This window comes from Haematobia irritans, chromosome 1 (assembly GCF_050003625.1).
Source record: "Haematobia irritans isolate KBUSLIRL chromosome 1, ASM5000362v1, whole genome shotgun sequence".
NCBI classification, from domain to species: Eukaryota; Metazoa; Arthropoda; class Insecta; order Diptera; family Muscidae; genus Haematobia; species Haematobia irritans.
In genome coordinates, this window is record NC_134397.1 from 246,973,050 (window position 1) to 246,999,898 (window position 26,849).

The 26,849-nt window shown below is 27.9% G+C and overlaps 1 protein-coding gene across 1 annotated transcript; it reads left to right on the forward strand.

The window, feature by feature from the left end:
* Positions 1 to 26,641, forward strand: Rfx (regulatory transcription factor Rfx). Its single transcript, XM_075306940.1, has 11 exons — positions 1 to 88; positions 633 to 894; positions 1,482 to 2,377; positions 11,630 to 11,714; positions 11,779 to 11,992; positions 12,113 to 12,289; positions 16,719 to 17,213; positions 17,287 to 17,586; positions 17,646 to 17,960; positions 21,938 to 22,306; positions 26,366 to 26,641. The coding sequence occupies exons 1-11, from the start codon at positions 1 to 3 to the stop codon at positions 26,465 to 26,467; spliced, it is 3,303 nt and encodes a 1,100-aa protein (XP_075163055.1). The 3' UTR covers positions 26,468 to 26,641.
* Positions 26,642 to 26,849: the final 208 nt, after the last annotated feature.

The window sequence follows — 26,849 nt, forward strand, 5'->3', positions numbered from 1 at the left end:
ATGAAAAAGAGAACAAGAGCAATTCGTAGCCTTTTTACAGGGCATAACAATAAAAATCCCAGGCAGGCAGACAACAACCAGATAGTAGGTAAGTAGATGTGCCACCACCAGCAGTGGTAGTAGTAGTAGTAGCAGAGAAATATCCTTCTCAACAGCAGTAGCAGTGGCAGCCAGGAGTTTTATCCTTTTCACTTTTTCGTGGGGGAGGTGCTTGTGTACTCTCAAAATCCTTGGTGATTGGCTGGTTGCTTAGTTTCCGGTCTATTGTTACAATGGTGAATGAAGAGGGGTGGCGGTTGTGTTTTTTTTACGCTGTCGACAATAATCGAGGGTGGATGAAGTTTATTTTGTTTCCGCTTATATTCAGTTTTGCTTTTTTTTGGAATACTCGGGGATTGGGAGGCGGTGTTTTGATATGATTCCTTTATCGTTTGCTTTCAGGATAATGCGTAATTTAATGGGAATTTGTTTAGCGTTTTTTGGTTATGCTTGCCAAACTATGGACATTAATAAATCCCAATGATTGGAGTTTCATATTACTCAGAGTGTGTGTGTGTGAGTGTGCGTGTGAGGGAGGAGAAGCTTGACATATGAAAATAACAATGGTGCTATCTGTTTTCCTATGACGAAAGCTATGGTTTTGGTGGTGGTGGTGGTGGTGATGGTTATGCTACTGATGGCAACCAATGTGCGCATTTATTTACTATCCTTGGTTGCCGCTACCGCTGGCGCTGTTGCTCATGTTAACGCCATCATTATCCAGCCAGACTCTCATACACCACCATCCACATCCATCCATCCATCCACCCATCTATCCCGAGTATTTTACTCTCATTGTCTATTCGACGTTGAGTCTCGATTTTACCGGGATAAAGTTCAATTTGTTGTTCAGTTGTAATTCGACCATTCGCAGCAGACGTGCGTCGAAGAATTTACGCGCTGACGCGTTGCCTGGTGATTTAAGGCATTTAGCATCCAATTGGTATCCAGGACTAAGAGACAAGCGACACCTTCCGGCCCTGCCAAACTTTCACTTTCGTTACATTCGCAAATGTCATTCAGTGTTGCTTGGTTGTCTTGTCTGTCTCACCGTGGTGACCGAATCGAACCCGAAAGAAACATCCTGCTCCCATCAACACTAACGTGATTTCCTGCCACAACAACGCTGCAAGCGAACGAGAACAGTCGTCTAGAACTATTCGGTGGTGTCCTTGATGAAAAGTGTTTGGTTTGGTTTTGTTCTTTTTTTGTGTGTGAATCGTTTGTTTTCTTGGCTACATGGAAATATTAAATGTTGCTCGGTAGCTCTGCCCATAGTTGATAATCGCCGGAAATCGCTCTCGATTTATTTATATCGGTCCGTGTGAATGTCTGCGGTGTTGGTATCCATCGACCGACTGACCATATCCCTCGGGGGATTTGTAGTGTTGGGACATTTTCATTGTCCCATTTTTTTAGTGTATGTATGTTAATTAATCCAGTGTTGCTCCTTGCTTACGCCAATTCGGTTGTTTTTCCATTCCATTTTGTTGTTGGAACTCTTGGATCCTTGAATCCGAACAACTCGAACCATTACAAAGCCAGTTTGTTGCAAGGGAATTTAATCGAATGCATTCGCGACTTACTTTGGATCAACAGCAGCATTTACATCAACATTTGCAGCATTTGAATAGTTCGGCAAATTTAAATCATCTTCTAGAGAAGTGTCGCTGTAATGCTCGTTCCCAAATAAATGGTCATCACCATCATCCGTTTCAAGCCAGACAAACGCTACAGAATCAATCACAAGGAAATCAACAACAAGGTCATATAAGCATACAGCAGGCATATCAAAACTATCATCATCATCATCCTGCTCCTTCTCAGAATCAAAGGCCACATCATTCCAACTCCAATTATCAAACGCATTCCAGCCAATTAGTTCAGCAACAACATCCGCAAAGTCCACACTCGACTCGATTCCAGCAAAACTCGCAACAATATCTGCATTCGCATCGTCTATCTGGCCAAGTTTTGTCTGCTCTCACAGGTTCGGCTCAGCAATTGTCGGGACAGCATAAACAACACTCCATAGCCCATCAGCATCATCATCATCACCACCATTTGTATCATCAATATCACCAACGGCAGACTCTGGTTGCCAGCGTTTCGGCAAATTGTTCATCTATAGCTGCAGCTGCTTGCGCTGCGACTGCATCTTCATCGCCGCAATATCCTTCAGCACCATCCTGCTCACCTTCAGGATCTCTCATAGCATTAGCTTCTCCACCGCCACCTCCACCTAATCACCCTGGTGCTTGCCTTCCCTCGCATCCGTCTTCAATTCCAACTGCAACAATGTATCGACGTCATAACAATCTATCATCGTATTGTGGTGGTATGTATGGTACTCGAATCCTGTGTAAATTCAATTGAATTTTTGTATTTAGTACCTTCGTAACAAATCGCATCCTTCATGCCAATGAACGAAAACAAAAAATCGAAATTGAAGAATCACCTGTTTCTCTAAATTGCATATCGAAGTGATGACGAAGTGATTTCTGCAAGAGACATGTAGGAAAAGTCAATTTGATCAATCAAACATTTTATGAGTCTGTGTTTGTGTGTGTGTGTGTGTGCGTCCAAAAGTCTACCCTCGCAATATATCCTTTGACAATGGCCATAGCAATGTCAGTCTTGGACACTTTGGTATTTGTCTAAATTATAAAACAAAGCAGTCTGTATTGGAATTTCTTACGGGAATGTGTGCAATTTCTATTTGAAATGAGTTTGTTCGATTTTTTTTTGGATAATCAATCAATATGGCTATGGCATTTCCGTTTCCGACGCTTTTTCTCTCATATGGAAAATGAGATCAATAAAAATATGAAGTGAATTGTAGACTAACGCAATGGAAATATTATAATCAGTGATAGTGAAATTTATAGTTATCCTTAATATAAAACATGTAAAAATTATTTTGTTTTTTTACTTTCTGTTGATAAAAACTCAAAAAAAAAAAAATAGAAATAATTCTTAAATAAGGACTCTTCCAAGCGAGAAATATTTTTTATTACATTTTTAATTCTCGTACTAATAACGGGTGAATATAAAAATATATTTCTCATTAGAATCGTTGTTATTGTGCCAAATACATCGCCATATCGAGCAAAATGGTATATAGAAGGTATTCAATGCACTATATAAAACTGTGGATATTAATTCTATTGTTGGGTGAAATTTAATCTCATTGCAAGTGGATTTCCGAAGATTGTGGAAGCAATAAGTGCAAATTGGCCTTAGATATATATTTGAGATGAATTCAGTTTACTTGTGGTTCAAATTATCCAAACTAAAATATAATTTTGTGTCTTTTAAAAAAAAATATTTACCTTCATCCAAATATTTAGACTTTCACTTGAAGATTTTGGTAGAGATTCCAGCTGCCGCCTCCTTTAAACTAGACCTAATTTAAAGATACAAACCAATTTTATATGTAGATTAGGTTTAACTGGCAGCCGGTTTCTTTTTGTGAGGCTCGCTTAAACTAAATAGTCCATTGGTGTACCACATTAACTAAAAATATCAATTAAGTATTGGCACCACGGTTGTTAGAATTCTACCAAAAATTTTAGATTTTTTACTGTTTGGTAGAATTCATGATGTTTTCGTAGATTTTGCAAAACATTCCTATCCAAATAAAAGGTACTTCAATTTTCTATAAAAATAAAATTTTGAGAAAATTTTCTATAGAAATAAAATTGTAAAAAAAATTTTTATAGAAATAAAATTTTGTGAAAATTTTTTTATAGAAATAAAATTTTTGAGAAAATTTTCTATAGAAATAAAATTGTACAAAAAGTAAAATTGAGAAATAAAATTTTGGCAAAAATTTACAAAATTTTCTATAGAAATAAAATGTTGAGAAAAATTCCTATAGAAAAAAATGTCAAAATTTTGTATAGAAATAAAATGTTGAGAAAAATTTCTATAAAAATAACATTTTTACAACATTTTCTATAAATTCAGATTCAATCTTAATTTCTAACGGAAAATTTTTACTCCCAAAAAATTGTCGCTATAGAAGTAAAATTTTGGCAAAAATTTCTATAGAAAAAAGTTTACAAAATTTTCTATAGAAAAAAGTTTACAAAATTTTCTATAGAAATAAAATGTTGACAATTTCTATAAATTCAATCCAAAATCAATTTTAATTTTTAACGGAAAAGTTTTACACCCCAAAAATTTTGCCAATAAAATCTTGGCAAAAATTTTTATAGAAATAAAATTTTGACAAAATTTTCTTTAGAAAAAAAATTTTGGCAAAATTTTCTATAGAAATAGACATTTTGAGAAAATTTTCTTAAAAAATAAAATGTTGACAAAAGTTTTCATAGAAATAAAATTTGAAGATTTTTTTTTTGGAAAATTGGCAAAAATTTTTATAAAAATAAAATTTTGACAAAAATTTTCTATACACTCAAAAAAAAGTGAACTCTCTATTTCACTAAAGCCAATTTAACTTTATTTTAGTTCATGGAATTATTATGTTTGGAGAAAGTTTCCTTTACTCTAATAATTTTTTGTTTGCGTTAGTTAAATTAACTAAAACCGAGGAAAAAAATGAACTCAAATGAAGCATAATGATTAACTAAATTCGTACCTTCCACAAAATAGTTCAGAATTTCTTTAAATTTGTAAATTTTACCAAAAATGCGTCCATCATGAACTTCGTATATCACTAAAGACATTCTTGCAATTTTGAACTCCAAGTTTTTCCTTCAAACTACAAAATTTTCTTTAACAAGTGAAAAAACTTAGTTATGTCTAATAAATTTTCTTGAATTTGTCGAAAAATATTTACTTATTTTTATGACATCGGCGTGATGCCAACGTTTGTAATACTGTTTAGTTAAAATTTTCGACAAATATTCAAAATTTTCTAAAATTAACCGAAACTTTTCTTTCTGGTGGGTTCACTGTTTTTTCAGTGTAGAAATAAAAATGTTGACGGAAAAGTTTTACACCCCAAAAATTGTCGCTACAGAAATAAAATCTTGGCAAAAATTTTTATAGAAATAAAATCTTGGCAAAAATTTTTTATAGAAATAAAATTTTAAACAAAATTTTCTTTAGAAATAAAATTTTGACAAAATTTTCTTTAGAAATAAAATTTGAAGATTTTTTTTTTTTGGAAAATTAGCAATATTTTTTGACAAAATTTTTTATAGAAATAAAAATGTTGACATAATTTTCAATAGAAAAAAAATTAAGACAATTTTCCATAGAAATAATATTTTGGCAAAATTTTCCATAGGTTTTGAGAAAAATTTCTATAAAAATAACATAAAATAACATAAAATGTATAGAAACATTCAGATTTAATCTTAATTTCTAAAGGAAAATATTTACTCGTAAAATATTGTCGCTATAGAAATAAAATTTTGACAAAAATTTCTATAGAAAAAAGTTTACAAAATTTTCTATACACTCAAAAAAAGTTTATTTGGATCCACAGATTTTGACCTTCCTTTAAGGATTTTGGTATTGATTCCGAGCCAAAGATGCGGCTTCTTTAAAATAAAGACATTTTTTAGGGACCTTCCTGGCTTTAAATCTAGGATCGATAAAATTAAAATTGGATACAGATCCCATTCATTGAATTTTTAGTCTCTGTCTGCGATATATTAATAAAGGTATTCATGTAAAAACAAATTCCAGTTTCAAAATCCAAATTATGCCAAGTACTTCAAAGTAAAAACTGTTTTCTTAATGCTAAAAAAAATTTTAAACCAAAGATGCTAATCCTTAAAATAAGTCTTAGCCTATATTTGAAGCATTTTTATCTTAAATTTAAAAATTCAATATGTCAGTTGAGTTAAAGACGATTTCTTTAAATTAAAAATGTTTTTCTTTATATTAAGGAACATTTGCCTTACTTTAAAGATCTACAACTTCAACAGAGGGACGCAAAATTTCAAGATTTGTGTCCTAAATTCAATGAAAAAAATTTTTGAAGCAAGGATTATAAACTTTCTTTTAATTAAAATGTCATTATTTTAAAGAGTTTTGTCCTTAACATTGCGTAAATTTCGAGTCCTAAAATTTAAGTTGCATAATCTTCCATATTAGGTCAATAATTTTTTCAGTGTAGAAATAAACTGTTGACATTTTCTATAAATTCAATCCAAAATCAATTTTAATTTTTAACGGAAAAGTTTTACACACCAAAAATTGTCGCTATAGAAATAAAATCTTGGCAAAACTAAAAAAATTTTGACAAAATTTTCTTTAGAAAAAAAATTTGGACAAAATTTTCTTTAGAAATAGACATTTTGAGAAAATTTTCTTTAGAAATAAAATTTTGACAAAATTTTTCATAGAAATAAAATTTGAAGAAAATTTTCTTTGGTAAATTGGGAAAATTTTTTATAGAAATAAAATTTTAACAAAATTTTCTATAAAAATAAAAATGTTGACAAAATTTTCTATGGGAAAAAATTAAGAAAATTTTCTATAGAAATAATATTTTGGGAAAATTTTCCATAGGTTTTGAGAAATATTTCTATAAAAATAACATTTTCTATAAATTCAGATTCAATCTTAATTTTTAACGGAAAAATTGTACTCGCAAAAAATTGTCGCTATAGAAATGAAATTTTGACAAAAATTTCTATAGAAAAAAGTTTACAAAATTTTTCTATAGAAATAAACTGTAGAAATTTTCTATAAACTCAATCGAAAATCAATTTTAATTTTATGTATATATATATATATATATATATATATATATATATATATATATATATATATATATATATATATATATATATATATATATATATATATATATATATATATATATATATATATATATATATATATATATATATATATATATATATATATATATATATATATATATAACTATATATATATATATATATATATATATAGTTTATAGAAAATGTCTACAGTTTATTTCTATAGAAAAATTTTGTAAATTTTTTTATAGAAATAAAATTTTAACAAAATTTTCTATAATATATATAATATATATATATATATATATATATATATATATATATATATATATATATATATATATATATATATATATATATATATATATATATATATATATATATATATATATATATATATATATATATATATATATATATATATATATATATATATATATATATATATATATACATATAAGAAAAAGTACCATTCCCTTTAATACCTTTTTGTGTATGTTAGTTAAATGAACTAAAAACCAGAAAATAAATTTATTGATAAGAAGCTAATTCGGAAATTGTTTAAATTTATTTAAAAATGTGTCCACCTTGAACTTCGTTTGACGCTACATACATTTTGTTGCAATTTCTAACCCCAATTGTTAGTTTACCGTGAACTCCAGATTTTACTTCTTGAGAGCAAAAAGACAATTTTTCATCCGCATTTTTTGCACTGCAAAAAATATTTATTAAAGATTACGCAACTTAAATTTTAGGATAAATTTTAGGATTTACAAATTACTAAGGAGAAATTTCTTTAAAATAATGAAATTTTAATTAAGATAAAGTTTATAATATTTGCTTCAAAAAAAATTATTAAATTTGGGACATAAACTTTGGAAATTTACGTCCCTCCGTGAAAGTCGTATATCTTTGAACTATGGCCAATTTTCCTTAAAGCAAAGAAACACATTTTTATTTAAAGAAATTGTCGTTAAATTAACTGGAATATTGAATCTTTAAATTTAAGATAAAAAAGCTTCAAATGTAGGCTAAGACTTATTTTGTGGATTTAGCATCTTTGGTTTACATTTTTTTTTGAATTAGGAAGACATTGTGTACGATGATGTATCAGTTATAATTTGGAGCCACCGTGGTGCAATGGTTAGCATGCCCGCCTTGCATACACAAGGTCGTGGGTTCGATTCCAGCTTCGACCGAACACCAAGCCCAGATTTTGCGAGGGCGGTTCGGAAACTTATTAGCCTATCAATGAAAGAGAATAGTTAGTTTTTCAAAAATATTTTTATTTTCCAATATAATCTCTTGAAACTTCAATACATTTATTGCAACGCTTTTCTAGCAATTCTTTCCCTTGATTAAACTAGTGTTGCTCAAGGTCTTCAAAATAGTGGTTTACAACTGTAATTACAACTTCATTTGAGGTAAAACGCTTGCCAGCAAGAATTTTTTTTTTTTTTATTTGGGAATAAGTAAAAGTCACTGGGAGCTAAATCAGGAGAATGGTCAAGCAACTCGTACTTTAATTCATTGATTTTAGCCATTGTTAAAACACTCTTGTGCGCTGGTGCGTTGTCTTGATGAAAAATTATTTTTTTGTGTTGTAAGCCAGGACGTTTTTATCGTATTTGTACATTTAATTGATCCAAAAGGTTGCAATAGTATTCTGAATTTAGGAGTACTGTTTTACCCTTTTACAGATAGTCAATCAATAAAATACCTTTGAAGTCGCAAAAAACCGTTGTCATAACCTTACCAGCCGATTGCATTGTTTTTGCCTTCGTTGGGACACTTCCTCCAGCTTCAGTCCATTGTTTGGATTGTTCTTTTGTCTCTGGAGTATAGTGGTGGATCCATGTCTCATCAACAGTAATGAAACGACGCTTAAAATCCATTTTATTTCGCATAAAACGATCCAAACAAGCTTGAGAACTGTTCATTCTTATGCGTTTTTGATTGACTGTTAACAAATGCGGCACCGATCTTGCAGAAAGCTTTTTCATCTGTAGTTCTTCATGCAAAATTAAATGGACTCAATTATTTGAGATGCCCATGATATTAGCAATTATTCGTCGATCATTTAATACCATATCATGCACTTTGGCTACAATTTCTGTTGTTGTTGCTGTTTTTGAACGTCTACTACGTGGTTCATCTTCAATGCTTGTACGACCACGTTTAAATTCAGCAACCCAATTTTTTACTTTTGCATATGAAAGAGCACTTTCACCTAACACATTCACCATATCATTATGAATTTATTGTCCCGATAAACCTTTTTTATGTAAATATTTAATGACAGCACGCATTTCTATTTTTTCCATTGTAAAAAAAAAAATTGAACACCTGTTTCTATATGAAGGAGTTGCCAGATCGAAACAAAATTTAACATGTGTTCATAACAGTGATGGAAGTTTCCAAAACACTTGACTTTTTTCTCTTTATACAGCGCTTTTTGTGCTACACTAAGACGGAAACTTCTTAGTGTAGCACAATTTACAGAAATTTAATTCTATAGATGCAATATTCATTAGGGTCCATATATTCATTTAATCTATTGCGAGTAGATTTCCTTTGTGACATTTTTTTATGTCATCCATAGTCGTGCACTGAAAAAAATGCATGTCCAGTTACAAAGTCTTTACCCTAATAATTTTGGTATATGTTCCGAGCCAATGAAGCGCAAAATTGAAGTAAGGATACCATTAAGACCAGGGTTGGCCTGTCACAAACTGTGACTTTTGCGACATACATTTGCGACGGTATAATACGTATGTCGCAAAAGTCGTAAACCTACTGTAGAAAACCAAATTTTGAATAGAAGAAATCCTGAACATTTTTTAATTTAGTTTGAAAGCATTCGCTGTGAGTTTGTGCAGAAATTTGTGAAAGTTTTCCCATGGTCAAGCCTATTTTCTTTGGTGGTATCGAAATTCCCGTTGGTGAGTGTGCAAAATACCTTGAGGTTATATTGGACAGGAGACTGAACTTAAAGCTAAGAAAGGACGAGAAAATCCACGGTTGCCCTGTACTCGTGCAAAAGACAATAGGGAAAATGTGGGGGCTAAAACCGAAAATTGTGAACATTCCTAAGAATTGAAACTTCTTCGCTGCCTAGCTGACGCGACTAAAGTATTTTCAGTTTGCGACTTTTCTTACTTTTTCTACATTTACGACGCGTATGTGACGTTTACGACGTTTACAACTTTGCGACAGTCGCAAACCTAAAGAAGTTTGATACAGACCATCTCCGATTAAGACACAATTCACCTTTATAATTGAGTTTTGCGTACTTGGTTCTACACGGATGAAAAAGACTGTTTTTCATATGTTTGGCTATAAACATTATATGTTTGGAACACAAATTTTTAAACACAATATTTTTGAGTGCAAGCATATAATGTTCATAAACTAGCATAACATGTTTGGGACATATATGTTAATATGTTAGAACATATTATGTTTGGGACATAAAATGTTTGTAAATATAATATGCTTGGATGCAAACATATATTAATTTAGAAATAGCCTATAAACATATATGTGTTTAGTAGCTTGGAGCGCTATTTAACAGGGAGCGATATTGAATTAAGTTGGTGGTTGTTGCTTGTTATTACAAAATTAACATTTTATTTTTCCTTGGGCAATTGATCAGCTACTTCTTTGATCCTTACAAACTGTGTGGTCCGCTGTTCGAATCCCCGTCCGGCAAAAGGTAAAATTAAAATAAAAAAATCATACAATTGAATAATTTCTTCTACAATGTTTGTATTACAGAAAAAGGTGCTAAGAACTAAAAATCTCGTGGAAGTGAGAAAGATGTGGGGGAATATACAATTGGGCAGACACAAAATTTTGAGCATTCAGGTCGAAAACCTATGTTGTTAGCACCTATATTACCTGTTTATTTTCATAATTCATTATGATTGTAAATATATAAATAAATACAATTTTGAGCACAATATTGTTTGGGAGAATTTTTTTTAAGCATATAATATTTTTGGGTGCAAAATGCTTCCAAACATATTATATGTTCACATAATAACATATTGTTTTTTGGAAGACAACATTATTGAATTTGGATGCAAAAATACAAAATTTTTGGATATTAGACTACCCAAACATATATTGTTTAGACCAATATGCTTTCAAACATATTATATATTGGAAGAGATCAAACATATAAATGTTTGGGCAATACCCAAAAATATATATGCTTGAAGCAAAATATGTTTGGGAGTATATGTTACGGAAGCGATTTTTTGTGAGCGTGTAGGAAACAAATTTTCATTTATTTATTTTCTCAGCTTTTTGCTTTATGCGCAATCAAAGTCTTTGAAAAATATTACAATGACAACTTAAATTTCCAAATTCCGTCTAGACTTCAAGTAGAAATTATGCTATGTTTCAAGTAAAAAACTTCTATAAAATTTTGTTTGTTTTGAAATATGTCTCCTTTTTTAACGCGGTTTTGCTTTGTAGCCAAAAATACAAAAATGCAATCGATTTAAAACGATTTCATTAATTTTGATGCATTTTTTAGAATTATTAATGCCAAGTTGACCTTAGTTAAGGAAACATTTCTTTAATGTAAAGATACCAGTTTTAAAGTCCAATCATTTAGCTATAAAGGTAAAACGACTTCATTGAAATATTTATCGGCTTTTGGACAACGAAAAAAAAAAACTTTATATCACAGAAATGCGTCTTTTATTTATTATTGTATTGTATTGTATTTGTATTTATTGACATAGTAGATATAGAAATAAGATGATAAAAGCACAATTTTTTGTTGAAAAATTTTTTATCATCTTATTTCTTTATTTTTTTAAATTTATTTATAATTATTTTTTTATTTATTTATTTACTATAATTTCTCTTTATAGTATCCGGTCAGGAGCCAGGACAAAACTATCAAGTACAATATGTGGATACAGAACTATATCATAGCAATTCCAGTCAATCACAAATGTAAGAAAATTAAAAATTAAAATATTACTCTAGCATTTATAAATATTCAATCCACATCCTTTAGGACATATCCATTTTGTCCCATAGGAGACTATCAACCCAATGGACAATCCTACTATACTACAACACATACACCAAACTATTCAACAGCAGTTCCATTAAATGCTCCCACTGTACCACATCCGTCAACTTTGCCGTACATAGTGCCGACGGAAGAAACATTACTCTTGAATGCCTCATCACAAACGCATAGCAGAGATTCACCGCATAGTCTAACAGTGAGTAAATATTTATAATTTTTTTTTTCTTAAATACTATTTTAAAAATTGTTTTTGATAAAAATCATAGTTTTTTTCTTCAAATTATTTAATTTCATACTCTTAACTATTCATCAACAGGAAGTTGCTTTTATACCGGAAACACATAGTACATCACAAACTCCTACCTCAACTACCGCAAATTCTGTTAACGTTGGCAGTCTGGGACCAACTGGAGGTAGTAGTGGTGGAAGTGATATATCTCCAGACAATGATCATGGATTAATGGGAAATACCAATAAAATTGCTTCAGCGACAGTAAGAAATATTCATAATTTTAAATTTCAAAATATAAAACAAATTTTGTCAAAATTTTATTACTATAAAAAATTTTTTCAAATTTTATTTCTATAGAAAATTTACTTAAAATTTTATTTGTACGAAAAATTTAGGCCAAATTTTATTTTAATATAACATTTTTACAAGATTTTATTTCTATAGAAGATTAACAAAAATATTTCTGTAGAAAATATTGTCCAAATTTTATTTCTATAGAAAAGTTGTTCAAATTTTATTTCTATAGCAAATAAAACTTGAACAAAATATTTGCCAAAATTTTATTTCTATAGAAAGTTTTGCCAAAATTTTATTTTATAGAGAATTTTGACATAATTTTATTTCATAGCAAATATTATCCAATATTTATTTATATAAAAAATTTTTACAAAATTTTATTTCAAATTTTTTTTTTAAATTTTATTTTCATAGAAAATTAGTCAAAATTTTATTTCATAGAAAATGTTGTCAAAAATTTACTTTTGTAGAAAAAAAAATTTTTTGTCACAAATTTATTTCTATAAAAAAATTAACAAATATTATATTAACGAAAATGTTTACAAAATTTTATTTCTATAAAAAAATTCTCAATATTTTATTTTTATAAAAAAATTTAGTCCAAATTATATTTTTGTAGAAAATTTTGTCCAAATTTTATTTTTGTACAAAAAGTTGTCCAAAATTTTATATCTATAAAAATTGTTTTAATTTTTTTTTTTAATTTTAAAAAAAAAATGCAATGCAAAAAGGTCAAAAGGCTTTGTTCGGTTAAAGTGGTCTAAGTAATTTTTAGCCATGTTATATTATTACTATTTTGAGATCGTAAATACTAAAAAAAAACTATAATAACTACGATTTTAAGACCGAAAATAAGGGAATTTCTATCTTATACAGGTTTTGAGAAATTTCAAAAACAAATCTTTGAACTTGTTTTCTGCAAAATTTACTTTTTAGACTTAGCGTACTTTGGAATGAAGCAGTCGATTTTATATCTATACAAAATTTTGTACAAATTTTTTTTTATTTCTACAGAAAATTTCTGCAAAATTTTTATATCTATAGAAATTTTTTGTAAATTTAATAAATAAAATTTGTCCAATTCTATATCTATCCTATAAAAAATTTTGTCAACATTTTAAAAATAAAAATTCTAAAATTCTATATCTATCCTATAAAAAATTTTGTCAACATTTTATAAAAAAAAATTTTACAAATTTTATTTTATTTCTACAGAAAATTTCTGCAAAATTGTTATATTTATAGGATTTTTTTTTAATTTAATAATTAAAAAAATATGTCCAATTCTATATCTATCCTATAAAAAATTTTTTCAATATTTTATTTTTATAGAAAATTTAGTTAACATTTTATAAAAAATTTTTTTCAAATTTTATTTTATTTCTACAGAAAATTTAATAACTAAAAAATATGTCCAATTCTATATCTATACTACTAAAAAATTTCCTATAACTACTAAAAAATCCTATAAAAAATTTTTTCAATATTTTATTTTTATAGAAAATTTTGAACAAAATGTTTGCCAAAATTTTATTTCTATAGAAAGTTTTGCTAAAATCTTATTTTATAGAGAATTTTGACATAATTTTATTTCATAGCAAATATTATCCAATATTTATTTATATAAAAAATTTTTACAAAATTTTATTTCTATATTTTTTTTTTTAATTTTATTTTCATAGAAAATTAGTAAAAATTTTATTTCATAGAAAATGTTGTCAAAAATTTGCTTTTGTAGAAAAAAAATTTTTTTTTGTCACAAATTTATTTCTATAAAAAAATTAACAAATATTATTTTAACGAAAATGTTTACAAAATTTGATTTCTATAAAAAAACTCTCAATATTTTATTTTTATAAAAAATTTAGTCCAAATTATATTTTTGTAGAAAATTTTGTCCAAATTTTATTTTTGTAGAAAATGTTGTCCAAAATTTTATATTAATAAAAATGTTTTAATTTTTTTTTTTTAATTTTAAAAAAAAATGCAATGCAAAAAGGTCAAAAGGCTTTGTTCGGTTAAAGTGGTCTAAGTAATTTTTAGCCATGTTATATTATTACTATTTTGAGATCGTAAATACTAAAAAAAAACTATAATAACTACGATTTTAAGACCGAAAATAAGGGAATTTCTATCTTATACAGGTTTTGAGAAATTTCAAAAACAAATCTTTGAACTTGTTTTCTGCAAAATTCACTTTTTAGACTTAGCGTACTTTGGAATGAAGCAGTCGATTTTATATCTATACAAAATTTTGTACAATTTTTTTTTTATTTCTACAGAAAATTTCTGCAAAATTTTTATATCTATAGAAAATTTTTGTAAATTTAATAAATAAAGAAAAATTTGTCCAATTCTATATCTATCCTATAAAAAATTTTGTCAACGTTTTAAAAATAAAAATTCTAAAATTCTATATCTATCCTATAAAAAATTTTGTCAACATTTTATAAAAAAATTGTACAAATTTTATTTTATTTCTACAGAAAATTTCTGCAAAATTGTTATATTTATAGGATTTTTTTTTAAATTTAATAATTAAAAAAATATGTCCAATTCTATATCTATCCTATAAAAAATTTTGTCAATATTTTATTTTTATAGAAAATTTAGTTAACATTTTATAAAAAATTTTTTCAAATTTTATTTTATTTCTACAGAAAATTTAATAATTAAAAAATATGGCCAATTCTATACCTATACTACTAAAATATTTCCTATAACTACTAAAAAATCCTATAAACAATTTTTTCAATATTTTATTTTTTTTTTCAAATTTTATTTTATTTCTACAGAAAATTTAATAATTAAAAAAATATGTCCAATTCTATATCTATACTATAAAAAATTTTGTCAACAATTTATTTTATATTTTATATTTATTTTTATAGAAAATTTATTTTTTATTTATTTTATAAAAAAAAAAATACAAATTTTATTTTATTTCTACAGAAAATTTCTACAAAATTGTTATATTTATAGAAATTTTTTTTTAAATTTAATAATTAAAAAATATATGTCCAATTCTATATCTATCCTATAAAAAATTTTGTCAACATTTTATTTCTATAAAAAATTGTGTCCAAATTTTATTTCTGTAGAAAATTTTGTCCAAAATTTAATTCTGTTGAAAAATTTCTTCAAAATTGTATTTTTATATTTTTTAATATTGCTTCAACAGAAAATGTTTTCCAATTTTTTTTTCTATAGAAAATTCTTTTTTTATTTTATTACATAGAAATTTTTTTTTTAAATTTTCTTTCTATACCTCAGGTCGAAAACTGTGTTATTATCTTCTGGCTATCTTCATAATTCATTATGATTGTAAATATATAAATTAATAAATATATTTATTTCTATAGAAATGTTGCCCAAATTTTATTTCTATAGAATTTTTTTTTGCAAAATTTTATTTCTATAACAAATTTTGTCAAAATTTTATTTCTATAGATTATTTTTTCAAACATTTTAAAATTTTTTTTCAAAATTTATTTTCCATATAAAATTTTTGTAGATTTTTTATAGAAAATATAATTTAATGGAAATTGTCAAAATGTTATTTATATTTAATTTTTGTTTTTTCAAAATAGATTTTTTTTCAACATTTTATTTCTATACCTCAAGTCGAAAACCTATGTTGTTACCAACTATATCTTCTGGTTATTTTCAAAAAACAAATTTATTTCTATAGACATTTTTTGCAAAATTTTATTTCTATAAAAAATTTTTTCAAAATTTTATTTTTAAAAAAAAAATTTGTCAAAATTTTATTTCAATCGAATATTTTTTCAAACATTTTTCTAGAGAAAAATTTATCAAAAGGTTATTTCCATATCTTTGTCCGAATTTTTTTTTCTATAAAAAAAATTATGAAAATTTTATTATTTTCTTTGATATTCTTCCACCTTTTTATGTTATAATAATAAATTAATGATTTTTCAAGCTCGAGGTCTTTTTGGTATATTTTTATTTATTTTTCCCAATATTTTGCGATTGTCATATTGTATCGCTTCTTCAGGGAGTCTACAATAGATTGTACAATAGATTGTAGACACCCTGAAGAAGCGATTCAATATGACAATCGCGAAATATTGGGAAAAATAAATAAAATATTCCAAAAAGACCTAGAGCTTGAAAAATCATTAATTTATTATAATATCGAAATTTTATTTTATGGACATTTGTTGTCAAAATTTTATTTCTTAGAAGATTTCCCAGAAGATTTCATTTCTATAGCAACATGTTTGCAAAATTTTCTATTTTTTTAATTTTTTTTCTATAGAAAATTTTAGGAATATTTCCTTTCTATAGCATAATTGTATTTCCATAGAAAATTTTAGATTTTTTTACATACAATATTTATTTGTTCTCTCTCTCTCCCTCTCATTTATAGATTAAATGGCTATCTCGAAACTACGAAACTGCTGAAGGAGTCAGTCTGCCACGTTCAACTCTATACAATCATTATATACAGCATTGTAACGAAAGTAAACTTGAACCTGTAAATGCTGCCAGTTTTGGCAAACTTATACGTTCGGTATTCTCAGGCCTAAGAACGCGTCGTCTTGGAACTCGGGGCAATTCCAAATATCATTATTACGGTATACGCATTAAACCCGAATCAATACTCAATCATATGATGGAGGAAAAACCGACAGCATTTCACACGCATCATTTGAATGCTGCAAGTTTGGGAAATGATCCCACAAGCAGTATGGTGGTGGCATGTAGTTCAAGTAGCCTCACCACATCTGTGACCAATGCTCATGTAACAAACAACAACAACAACAATATATCCACTTCCAGTAGTAGTGGAGGTTTACATATCAACCGATGCCCCAAAAAAGCGCATGCATTCAAATCAGAAACCCACGAGGCCTGTGGTCATGTAAGTTTTTTTTCTTAAAGGAAAAGAAAAACGTTGGAAATGTAATTCTTCTTTCCCTTTCCTCTCATTTCAGTTTTTGGGAGATGGTACGGGGGCTATACCCTCATTTCCTCCAATTGAATTGGATAACACTTTCGATAGTGAATTGACTCCGGAAGATGTGGAAACTTTTCGTTCTATGTATCGTGAACATTGTGAAAATTTCCTAGATGCAATCTTGAATTTGGAATTTAATACAATTGAATTTTTATGGAGAGATTTTTGGCGTGAAAATCCCAATATTGATGAATGCGGTGATGAGGAAAAATATTTGAGTAAAACAAAATTGTATCTTCTCTGTCATTGTTCAGGTGTACAAAAGTTTGTGAGAGAGGTAAGATTTTGCTCAAACTTTTCAGAGTTTTTAAATCACTGTAATGTATTTTTTTACAGATCGACTATCAATTCTATCAGAATATGGTGGATGTCATTATACCGGATGTCTTGCGTTCCATACCCAACTCTTTGACTCAGGCTATACGTAATTTTGCTAAAAATATGGAAATATGGTTGTGTGAATCGATGATTGGTGTTCCGGAACGTATGGTACAAATAAAATCTTCAGCCGTATCGGCTTTTTGTCAAACCCTTAGGCGTTATACATCCCTCAATCATTTGGCACAAGCAGCAAGAGCTGTACTGCAGAATAGTTCACAAATAACACAAATGCTTAACGATTTGAATCGTGTGGATTTCCATAATGTGCAGGTAAATAAAATGGAGATTTTCATATGGACATAGGGTGGCGTATGATTAACATTAAATGTATACATGTAGAAATATTGTTCATACGCCCCCCATACTCTTCCCAAAGGAAGAATTGGGTTGAGAATGAATTCAAGCTTATTTGCTGACAGTGGTTCCAAATTGCTGTTTTGGAAATAATTCTGCAACACTTGAACGGATAAAAATATCAAGAAAAGTTTTCTTTGTGTCATCAAATTAAAACTGTTTTGTTTGCTAAATATTATTTCTATAGATTTTTTTTTGCAAAATTTTATTTCTATAGATATTTTTTTCTATAGAAAATTTTTGAAAAGTTTATTTCTAAAAAAATTGGGAAATTTTTTTTTAAAAAAAATTTTCAAAATTTTACTTTAAAAAAAATGTGTAAAATTTTATTTCTAAAAAAATTGCAAAAATGTATTTCTATAAAAATTTTTTTCCAAGTTGTATGTCTATAGATAATTTTGCAAAATTTAATTTCTATAAAAAATTTACTAAAAATTTCATTTCTATAGATTATTTTTTTTTTCAAAACTTTATTTCTATAGAAAACAGAAAATTTTTTTTTATGTCTTTATCTATCAAAAATTATCAAAAATTTCATAAAAAACTAAAATTTTGGGAAAATTTTCTGTAGAAATAACATTTTGGAAAAAAAATCTATAGAAATAAAATTTTTAGAACGTTTTCTATAGAAATAAAACTTGCAAAAAAATTTATAGAAATAAAATATTGCAATTTTTTTTAGAAAAAAATTTTACAAAATTTTTTTAGAAATAAAATTTTGCAAAAAAAATCTATAGAAATAAAATTTTGCACAAAAAATTCTATAGAAATAAAATTTTGCACAAAAAAAATGTGCAATCAAAGTAAAACTCTGGTTTCTGGGGTCATATAAGTGCAGTAACATCGCATTTTATCAGTATCTTATATGGCTCCAAAAGCCAGAGTTTTACTTTAATTTTCTTTAATTTTGCATCAATATCAAAATTTATATCAAATTAAAAAAGTAAAACTCTGGCTTTTGTGGCCATATAAGATACTGATATAATGCGATGTTACTGCACTTATACGACCCCAGAAGCCAGAGTTTTACTTTGATCGCACATTTTTTATACCCTCCATCATAGGATGGGGGTATATTAACTTTGTCATTCCGTTTGTAACACATCGAAATATTGCTCTAAGACCCCATAAAGTATATATATTCTGGGTCGTGGTGAAATTCTGAGTCGATCTGAGCATGTCCGTCAGTCCGTCCGTCTGTTGAAATCACGCTAACTTCCGAACGAAACAAGCTATCGACTTGAAACTTGGCACAAGTAGTTGTTATTGATGTAGGTCGGATGGTATTGCATATGGGCCATATCGGTCCACTTTTACGTATAGCCCCCATATAAACGGACCCCCACATTTGGCTTGCGAGGCCTCTAAGAGAAGCAAATTTCATCCGATCCGGCTGAAATTTGGTACATGGTGTTAGTATATGGTCTCTAACAACCACGCAAAAATTGGTCCATATCGGTTATAATTATATATAGCCCCGATATAAACCGATCCCCCGATTTGGCTTGCGGAGCCGCTAAGAGAAGCAACTTTCAACCGATCCGGCTGAAACTTGGTACATGGTGTTAGTATATGGTCTCTAGTAACCATGCAAAAATTGGTTCACATCGGTCCATAATTATATATAGCCCCCATATAAACTGATCCCCCGATTTGGCATGAAGAGCCTCTAAGAGAAACAATTTTCATCCGATCCGACTGAAATTTGGTACATGGTGTTTGTATATGGTCTCTAATAACCATGCAAAAATTGGTTCACATCGGCCCATAATTATATATAGTCCCCATACAAACCGTTCCCCCGATTTGGCTTGCGGGGCCTCTAAGAGAAGCAAATTTAATCCGATCCAGCTGAAACTTGGTACATGGTGTTAGTTTATGGTATCTAACAACAATGCAAAAATTGGTCCATATCGGTCCATAATTATATATAGCCCCCATATAAACCGATCACCAGATTTGACCTCCGGAGCCTCTTGGAAGACCAAAATTCATCTGATTCAGTTGAAATTTGGTACGTGATGTTAATATATGGCCTCAAACACCCATGTAAGAATTGATCGATATCGGTCCATAATTATATATAGGCCCCATATAAACCGATCCCCAGATTTGACCTCCGGAGCACCTTGGAAGAGCAAAATTCTTCACATTCGGTTGAAATTTGGTACGTGATGTTAGTATAGGGTATCCAACAACCATGTAGGAATTGGTTCCTATCAGTCCATAATTATATATAGCTCCCATATAAACCGATCCCCAGATTTGACCTCCGGTACCTTTTCGAGAAGCAAAATTCATCCGATCTGGTTGAAATTTGGTATGTGGTGGTAGTATATGATATTTAACAACCATGTGAGTTGAAATTTGTGGATGACAGTCTTTCGTAGAAGTTTCTACGCAATCCATGGTGGAGGGTACATAAGATTCGGCCTGGCCGTATATACTTGTTTTTTTTTTTGTTGCAAAATTTTATTTCTAAAAAAATTTTGGAAAATTTTATTTTAAAAAAATTTGCAAAAATTTATTTCTATAAAAATTTTGTCCAAGCTTTAGAAAATTTGAAAGATACTTTAAAGCTTCACTCAACACATCTGAGATAGTTTTTAGGAATTTTACGATCTTATCCGCGTACGCCACCACCTTGATGTCTTTGCCGCCCAGCCCAATCCATCGTTTACTATCAATAGCCATAGCAAGGATGATATTACACCGACTTGTGGCAATCCCCTTGTGGTCTTAGCCTACCTTATGAAGTTTGACATTTCAACCTCTATGTTCGTAAGAACGCATCTGGCAAAGAACGTCTCCCGTCGTATGCTGGACTCGATTGATATATATCGATAATACCGGCTAAAGAACCCGACCCTTATTGCTCATGTAGTTTTGTTCCACCTCGGTACCGTTTCCAAATTACTTCGAGGTGGACTCCCAAGTGGGTGTCTGACCTTTTCATCTACCGTGTATCCGTCCAGACCGTAGCTTTCCTATGTGCCCATCTCCTTCCGTGGTCATTCCTTCTCTCTACACAGTGATTGTAACCGTCCTATTGTCAAGGTTAATCTTCTTCCTACTCAATGTGACTTCGCTATACTTTGCGATGATGTTCCAATGCCGTTCGTTTGCCGTCATTTTTTCTATCGGGTTCTGCTCATCTATTTCGCTTACTTCTCCCTCTAGTTCCGATCTCTCGGTGCCCCATCGTATGCATCGTGATGCGCATCATCGATGACATTCCCCTCCTCGTAGAGGCAGAATGCCTAAGAAATGATTGGAACATTATTCGGTTAAATCAACATTTTTTGCGAAATTTTTTCTAACGGGTTCTGTTCATCTATTTCGCCTACTTCTCCCTCTAGTTCCGATCTCTCGGTGCCCCATCGTATGCATCGTGATGCGCATCATCGATGACATTTCCCTCCTAGTAGAGGCAAAATGCATAAGAAATGATTGGAACATTATTCGGTTAAATCAACATTTTTTGCGACATAATAGATGGGTACAGTAGGAAGTTAGTATGAGTTGTATCCAGTAGGAAAGGATAGATGGAATTTGTTTTGACTTAGTTAGCGTGAATCGCAATAAATATTTCACGTAACTATTAATTGATGTCGATTCATACATTCAATGAAATTTTGTGCATGTTTTCTGTTAGATCACCATTTTTGGGTCATTTGCGACATAATAGATAGGTACAGAAGGAACTTGGTATCACTTGAATGCAGTAGGAGAGTATACTAAGAATTGACTTGTAGAAGGGGTTAGGAGGAACATCGATAAATAGGTCACATAACCTTTAATTGATTACAAATCATAATATACAAAAAATCCAACTTTTATCTAAATATCGATTATTTTCTTATATTTTTCTTTAACAATTCTATTCTATGTAGGAACAAGCCGCCTGGGTATGTCAATGTGAACCATCTCTAGTTCAACGTTTGGAGAATGATTTCAAAACTACTCTACAACAACAATGTTCGCTGGAACAATGGGCAACATGGTTACAAGTTGTCGTCGATTCAGTTCTTCAAGAACATTTTGGCAAGCCCAGTTATGCCAAAGCAGCTAGACAATTTCTCTTGAAATGGAGTTTTTACAGTTCCATGATAATTCGTGACTTGGCATTACGTTCTGCCTCAAGTTTTGGCAGTTTCCATTTAATACGTTTGCTCTACGATGAATATATGTTCTATTTGATTGAGCATAAAGTTGCAGAGGCACATCAGAAGACGGCAATAGCAGTGATATGTGATTTGAAGGTAAATAAATAAAAAAAATATATAAAGGTATATTTTATCATGAAAATAAAACTTTGTTTAAGCAGTTATTGAAATAATATGAGCCAAGGGTCAAAATAAGTAATAGAATTTTGCCACAATTTTCTATACAAAAAGAGTTGACAAAATTTTCTATAGAAATAAAATTTTTACAACACTTTCTATAGAAATAAAATTTTGACAAAATTTTCTATAGAAATAAAATTTTTACAAAATTTTCTATAGAAATAAAATTTTGACACAATTTTCTATAAAAATAATCTTTGTACAACATTTTCTATAGAAATAAAATTTTGACAAAATTTTCTATAGAAATAAAATTTTTAAAAATTTTTCTGTAGAAATAAAATTTTCTATAGAAATAAAATTTTGACAAAATTTTCTATAGAAATAAAATTTTGACAAAATTTTCTATAGAAATAAAATTTTGACAAAATTTTCTATAGAAATAACATTTTTACAACATTTTCTATAAAAAAAAATTTAACAAAATTTTCTATAAAAACAATATTTTGACAAAATGTTCTATAGAAAAAAAATTTTGACAAAATTTTCGATAGAAATAAAATTTTGACAAAATTTTCTATGGAAATAAAATTTTGATAAGATTTTCTATAAAAGTAAAATTTTTACAAAATTTTCTATAAAACTACAATTTTTACAACATTTTCTATAGAAATAAAATTTTGCCAAAAATTTCTTCACAAATAAAATTTTCTATAGAAATAAAATCTTGACAAAATTCTCTAGAGATATAAAATGTTGATAAAATTTCTATGGAAATAAAAATTTGATAGAATTTTCTAAAGAAATAAAATTTCAGAATTTTCTACAGAAATAAATTTCGACAAAATGTTCTATAGAAAATAAAAATATTTGACAAAGTTTCTATACAAATAAAAATTTTGTCAAAATTTTCTATAGAAATAAAACTGACAGAATTTTCTATATAAATAAAATTTTAGATTAATAAAATCTTGACAAAATTTTCTAGAGAAATAAAATTTTGATCAAATTTCTATAGAAATAACAAGTAAGGAAAGTCTAAAGTCGGACGGGGCCGACTATATTATACCCTGCACCATTTTGTAGATCCACATTTTCGATACCATATCAAATCAGTCCAATGTGTTGGGTGCTATAAATATATATATCTGACCAGATCTGGACATAGTTCTACAATATTTATAGACTTTAAATTTATGTCGACCAATGCCCTGGGGTGGAACAAAATGTTAAAAAAAATATGGGAAACATTTAAATCTAAAGCAATTTTTAGGCAACTTTGCAAAAGTGTATTTATGATTTATCGGTCGACAGATATGTATTAGAAGTATAGGAAAATTGGAGTAATTTTTACAAGTTTTCGACTTAGCAGTGGCGTTTTTACAAGGAAAACATATATATGGGTTACAACGAATTTTGGCATAGCTGTAAAATTATTTCTACTCCCTGTGCAAAATTTCACAAATTTGACCTCTGGAGTTATGTGAGTGTAAATCGGACGAAAGATATATATGGGAGATAATTCTAAATCTGAACCGATTTCAACTCAAAGCGGCATGTGTATCGAGAACGTTACTTCCTCCCTGTACAAAATTTAAACCATATCAAGGTAAAACTCTGGCTTCTGGGGCCATATAAGTGCATATCGGGGGAGAGATATATATGGGAGCTATATCTAAATCCGAATGGATTTCTTCCAAAATCAATAGGGTTTTATTCTGACCCCAAAACATATACTTGTGCCAAATTTGAAGTCGATTGGATTCAAATTGCGACCTAGACTTTGATCACAAGAATGTGTTCAAAGACATTCGGACATGGCTAGATCGACTCAGGGGCCGCCCTAAACAATATTGGCAAAGCCACCATACGTCTTTCTCGTCTTCTTCTGGGTATTGCAAATATATGCACTAACTTATAATACCCTGTTCTACAGTGTGGCGCTGGATAAAAAAAATTGATAGAATTTTCTAGAGAAATAAAATTTCAGAATTTTGTACAGAAATAAAATTTTGACAAAATTTTCTATAGAAATAAAATTGTGACAAATTTTTCTATAGAAATAAAATTGTGACAAAATTTTCTATAGAAATAAAATTTTAGTAAAATATTCTATAGAAATAAAATTTTGACAAATTTTTCTATAGAAATAAAATTTTGACAAATAAAATTGTGACAAAATTTTCTATAGAAATAAAATGTTAGTAAAATATTCTATAGAAATAAAATTTTGACAAATTTTTCTATAGAAATAAACTTTTGACAAATTTTTCTATTGAAATAAAAATTGACAAAATTTGCGATACAAATAAAATTGTTACAAAATTTTTTATAACAATAAAATTTTCTATAGAAATAACAATTTAACAAAATTATCTATAGAAATAAATTTTTGACAAAATTTTCTATAGCAATGACATTTTGACAACATCTTCTATAGCAATGACATTTTGACAAAATGTTCTATACAAATAAAATTTTTAAAAAAATTTTTATTTTTCAAAAAACAAATTTTTGACAAAATTTTCTATAGAAATAAAATTTTATCAAAATCTTCTATAGAAATAAAACTTTGACAAAATTTTCTATAGAAATAAAATTTTGAGAAAATTTTCTATAGAAATATGTTTTGAGAAAATTTTCTATAGAAATAAAATATTGACACATTTTTCTATAGAAATAAAATTTTGACAAATTTTTGTAAAGAAATAAAAATTGACAAAATTTGCGATACAAATAAAATTGTAACAAAATTTTCTACAACAATAAAGTTTTGATAAAATTTTCTATAGAAATAAAATTTTGATAAATTTTTCTATAGAAATAAAATTTTGACAAATTTTTGTAAAGAAATAAAAATTGACAAAATTTGCGATACAAATAAAATTGTAACAAAATTTTCTACAACAATAAAATTTTCTATAGAAATAACAATTTAACAAAATTATCAATAGAAATAAATGTTTGACAACATTTTCTATAACAATGAAATTTTGACAAAATTTTCTATAGCAATGAGAGTTTGACAAAATTTTCTATACAAATAAAATTTTACAAAATTTTCAATTTCAAATGTCAATTTTTTTTTTGACAAAATTTTCTATAGAAATAAAATTTTGTCAAAATTTTCTATAGAAATAAAATTTTGTCAAATTTTTTTATAGAAATAAAACTTTGACACATTTTTCTATGGAAATAAAATTTTGAGAAAATTTTCTATAGAAATAAAATTTTGAGAAAATTTTCTATACAAATAAAATTTTGACAAAAGTTTCTATAGAAGAAATTTTACTAAAATATTCTATAGAAATAAAATTTTGACAAATTTTTCTATTCAAATAAAATTTTGACAACATTTTTCTATAGAAATAAAATGTTAACAAAATTTTCTATAGAAATAACATTTTGACAAAATTTTCTATAGAAATAAAATTTTGTCTTTAGAAATAAAATTTTGCCAACATTTTCTATGGAAAAAATTTTTCTATCCAAATAAAATTTTGACAAAATTTTCTATAGAAAAAAGTTTTTATAAAGTTTTCTATAGAAATAAAATTTTGATTAAATTTCTGTGGAAAAGAAAATTTTGAAAAATTATTCTAGAAAAGAAAATTTTCTATAGAAACAAAATTTTAAGAATTTTTTTTAATAAATTGTCTATAGAGTCAATATTAAGTAAATATCTTTAAAAATTCGTTTAAAAAAATATTCAAAATTTAAAAAAAAATCTGCCTTTTTGTAGAAGTAGTAACAAGTAACTTTGGGCATAATCCTTGTTGCGGATATGGCTCCACGGTGGGTTTTATATCAAGGTTTCAGTCACGGGACCTTTAAATTGACCGTTAGTTTAGTTAGATCGATTTTTCCAATTCTCCGCGTTTTACGTTTTATCTAGTGTTACACATTGAACGATATAGTAGGTTCGTACTGTAGAAACATGATATGATTTGTAAAGAGATCTAATAGGAATATAAAATATATTTTTTTTTACTTCATAAATAATATTTATAATTCATATCTCTCTATTTTATCTAGCAAAAAGATGTTGAATTCGACTTTGGCTATCAATTAGAATTCATCACCAGCGATACAATGGGACCCGAAAGACCTGGAACGAAACGACTAAAACACGAATGAGTTATGTGGCAAACGTCGAATAATACTCGAACACTTGGATGATGACTGCTAAATCATTTATTTTTCTTTCCGTTTTAAAATAGTACCTAACTAAGGTTAGTTTATATGTATAAAATACTATATTAATAATAAGATATAATTAAACGGATAAATTGTTTAGATACTCTTGTTTTATTTTCCGAACGTGTCATTACATTTCTATTTTTGTATGTAAGAATTTTGTAAAAAGAAACAAAAATTAATAGTATTAAGCCGTCCATTAATTGAATGAATGAACATGGATTCATATAATTGTGTATATTAATAAAATCATCAATCAATCAATGCATTCATTTTCCATATTTATATAAAACTACTTATAATAAATGTTAAAAATATATAT

Coding starts and splice junctions, on each gene's coding strand:
- Rfx (XM_075306940.1), top strand. CDS start 1: ATGAAAAAGAGAACAAGAGCAATTCGTAGCCTTTTTACAGGGCATAAC. Junction 12,290..16,718: donor ATAAAATTGCTTCAGCGACA/GTAAGAAATATT, acceptor TCTCATTTATAG/ATTAAATGGCTATCTCGAAA. Junction 17,587..17,645: donor TACAAAAGTTTGTGAGAGAG/GTAAGATTTTGC, acceptor ATTTTTTTACAG/ATCGACTATCAATTCTATCA.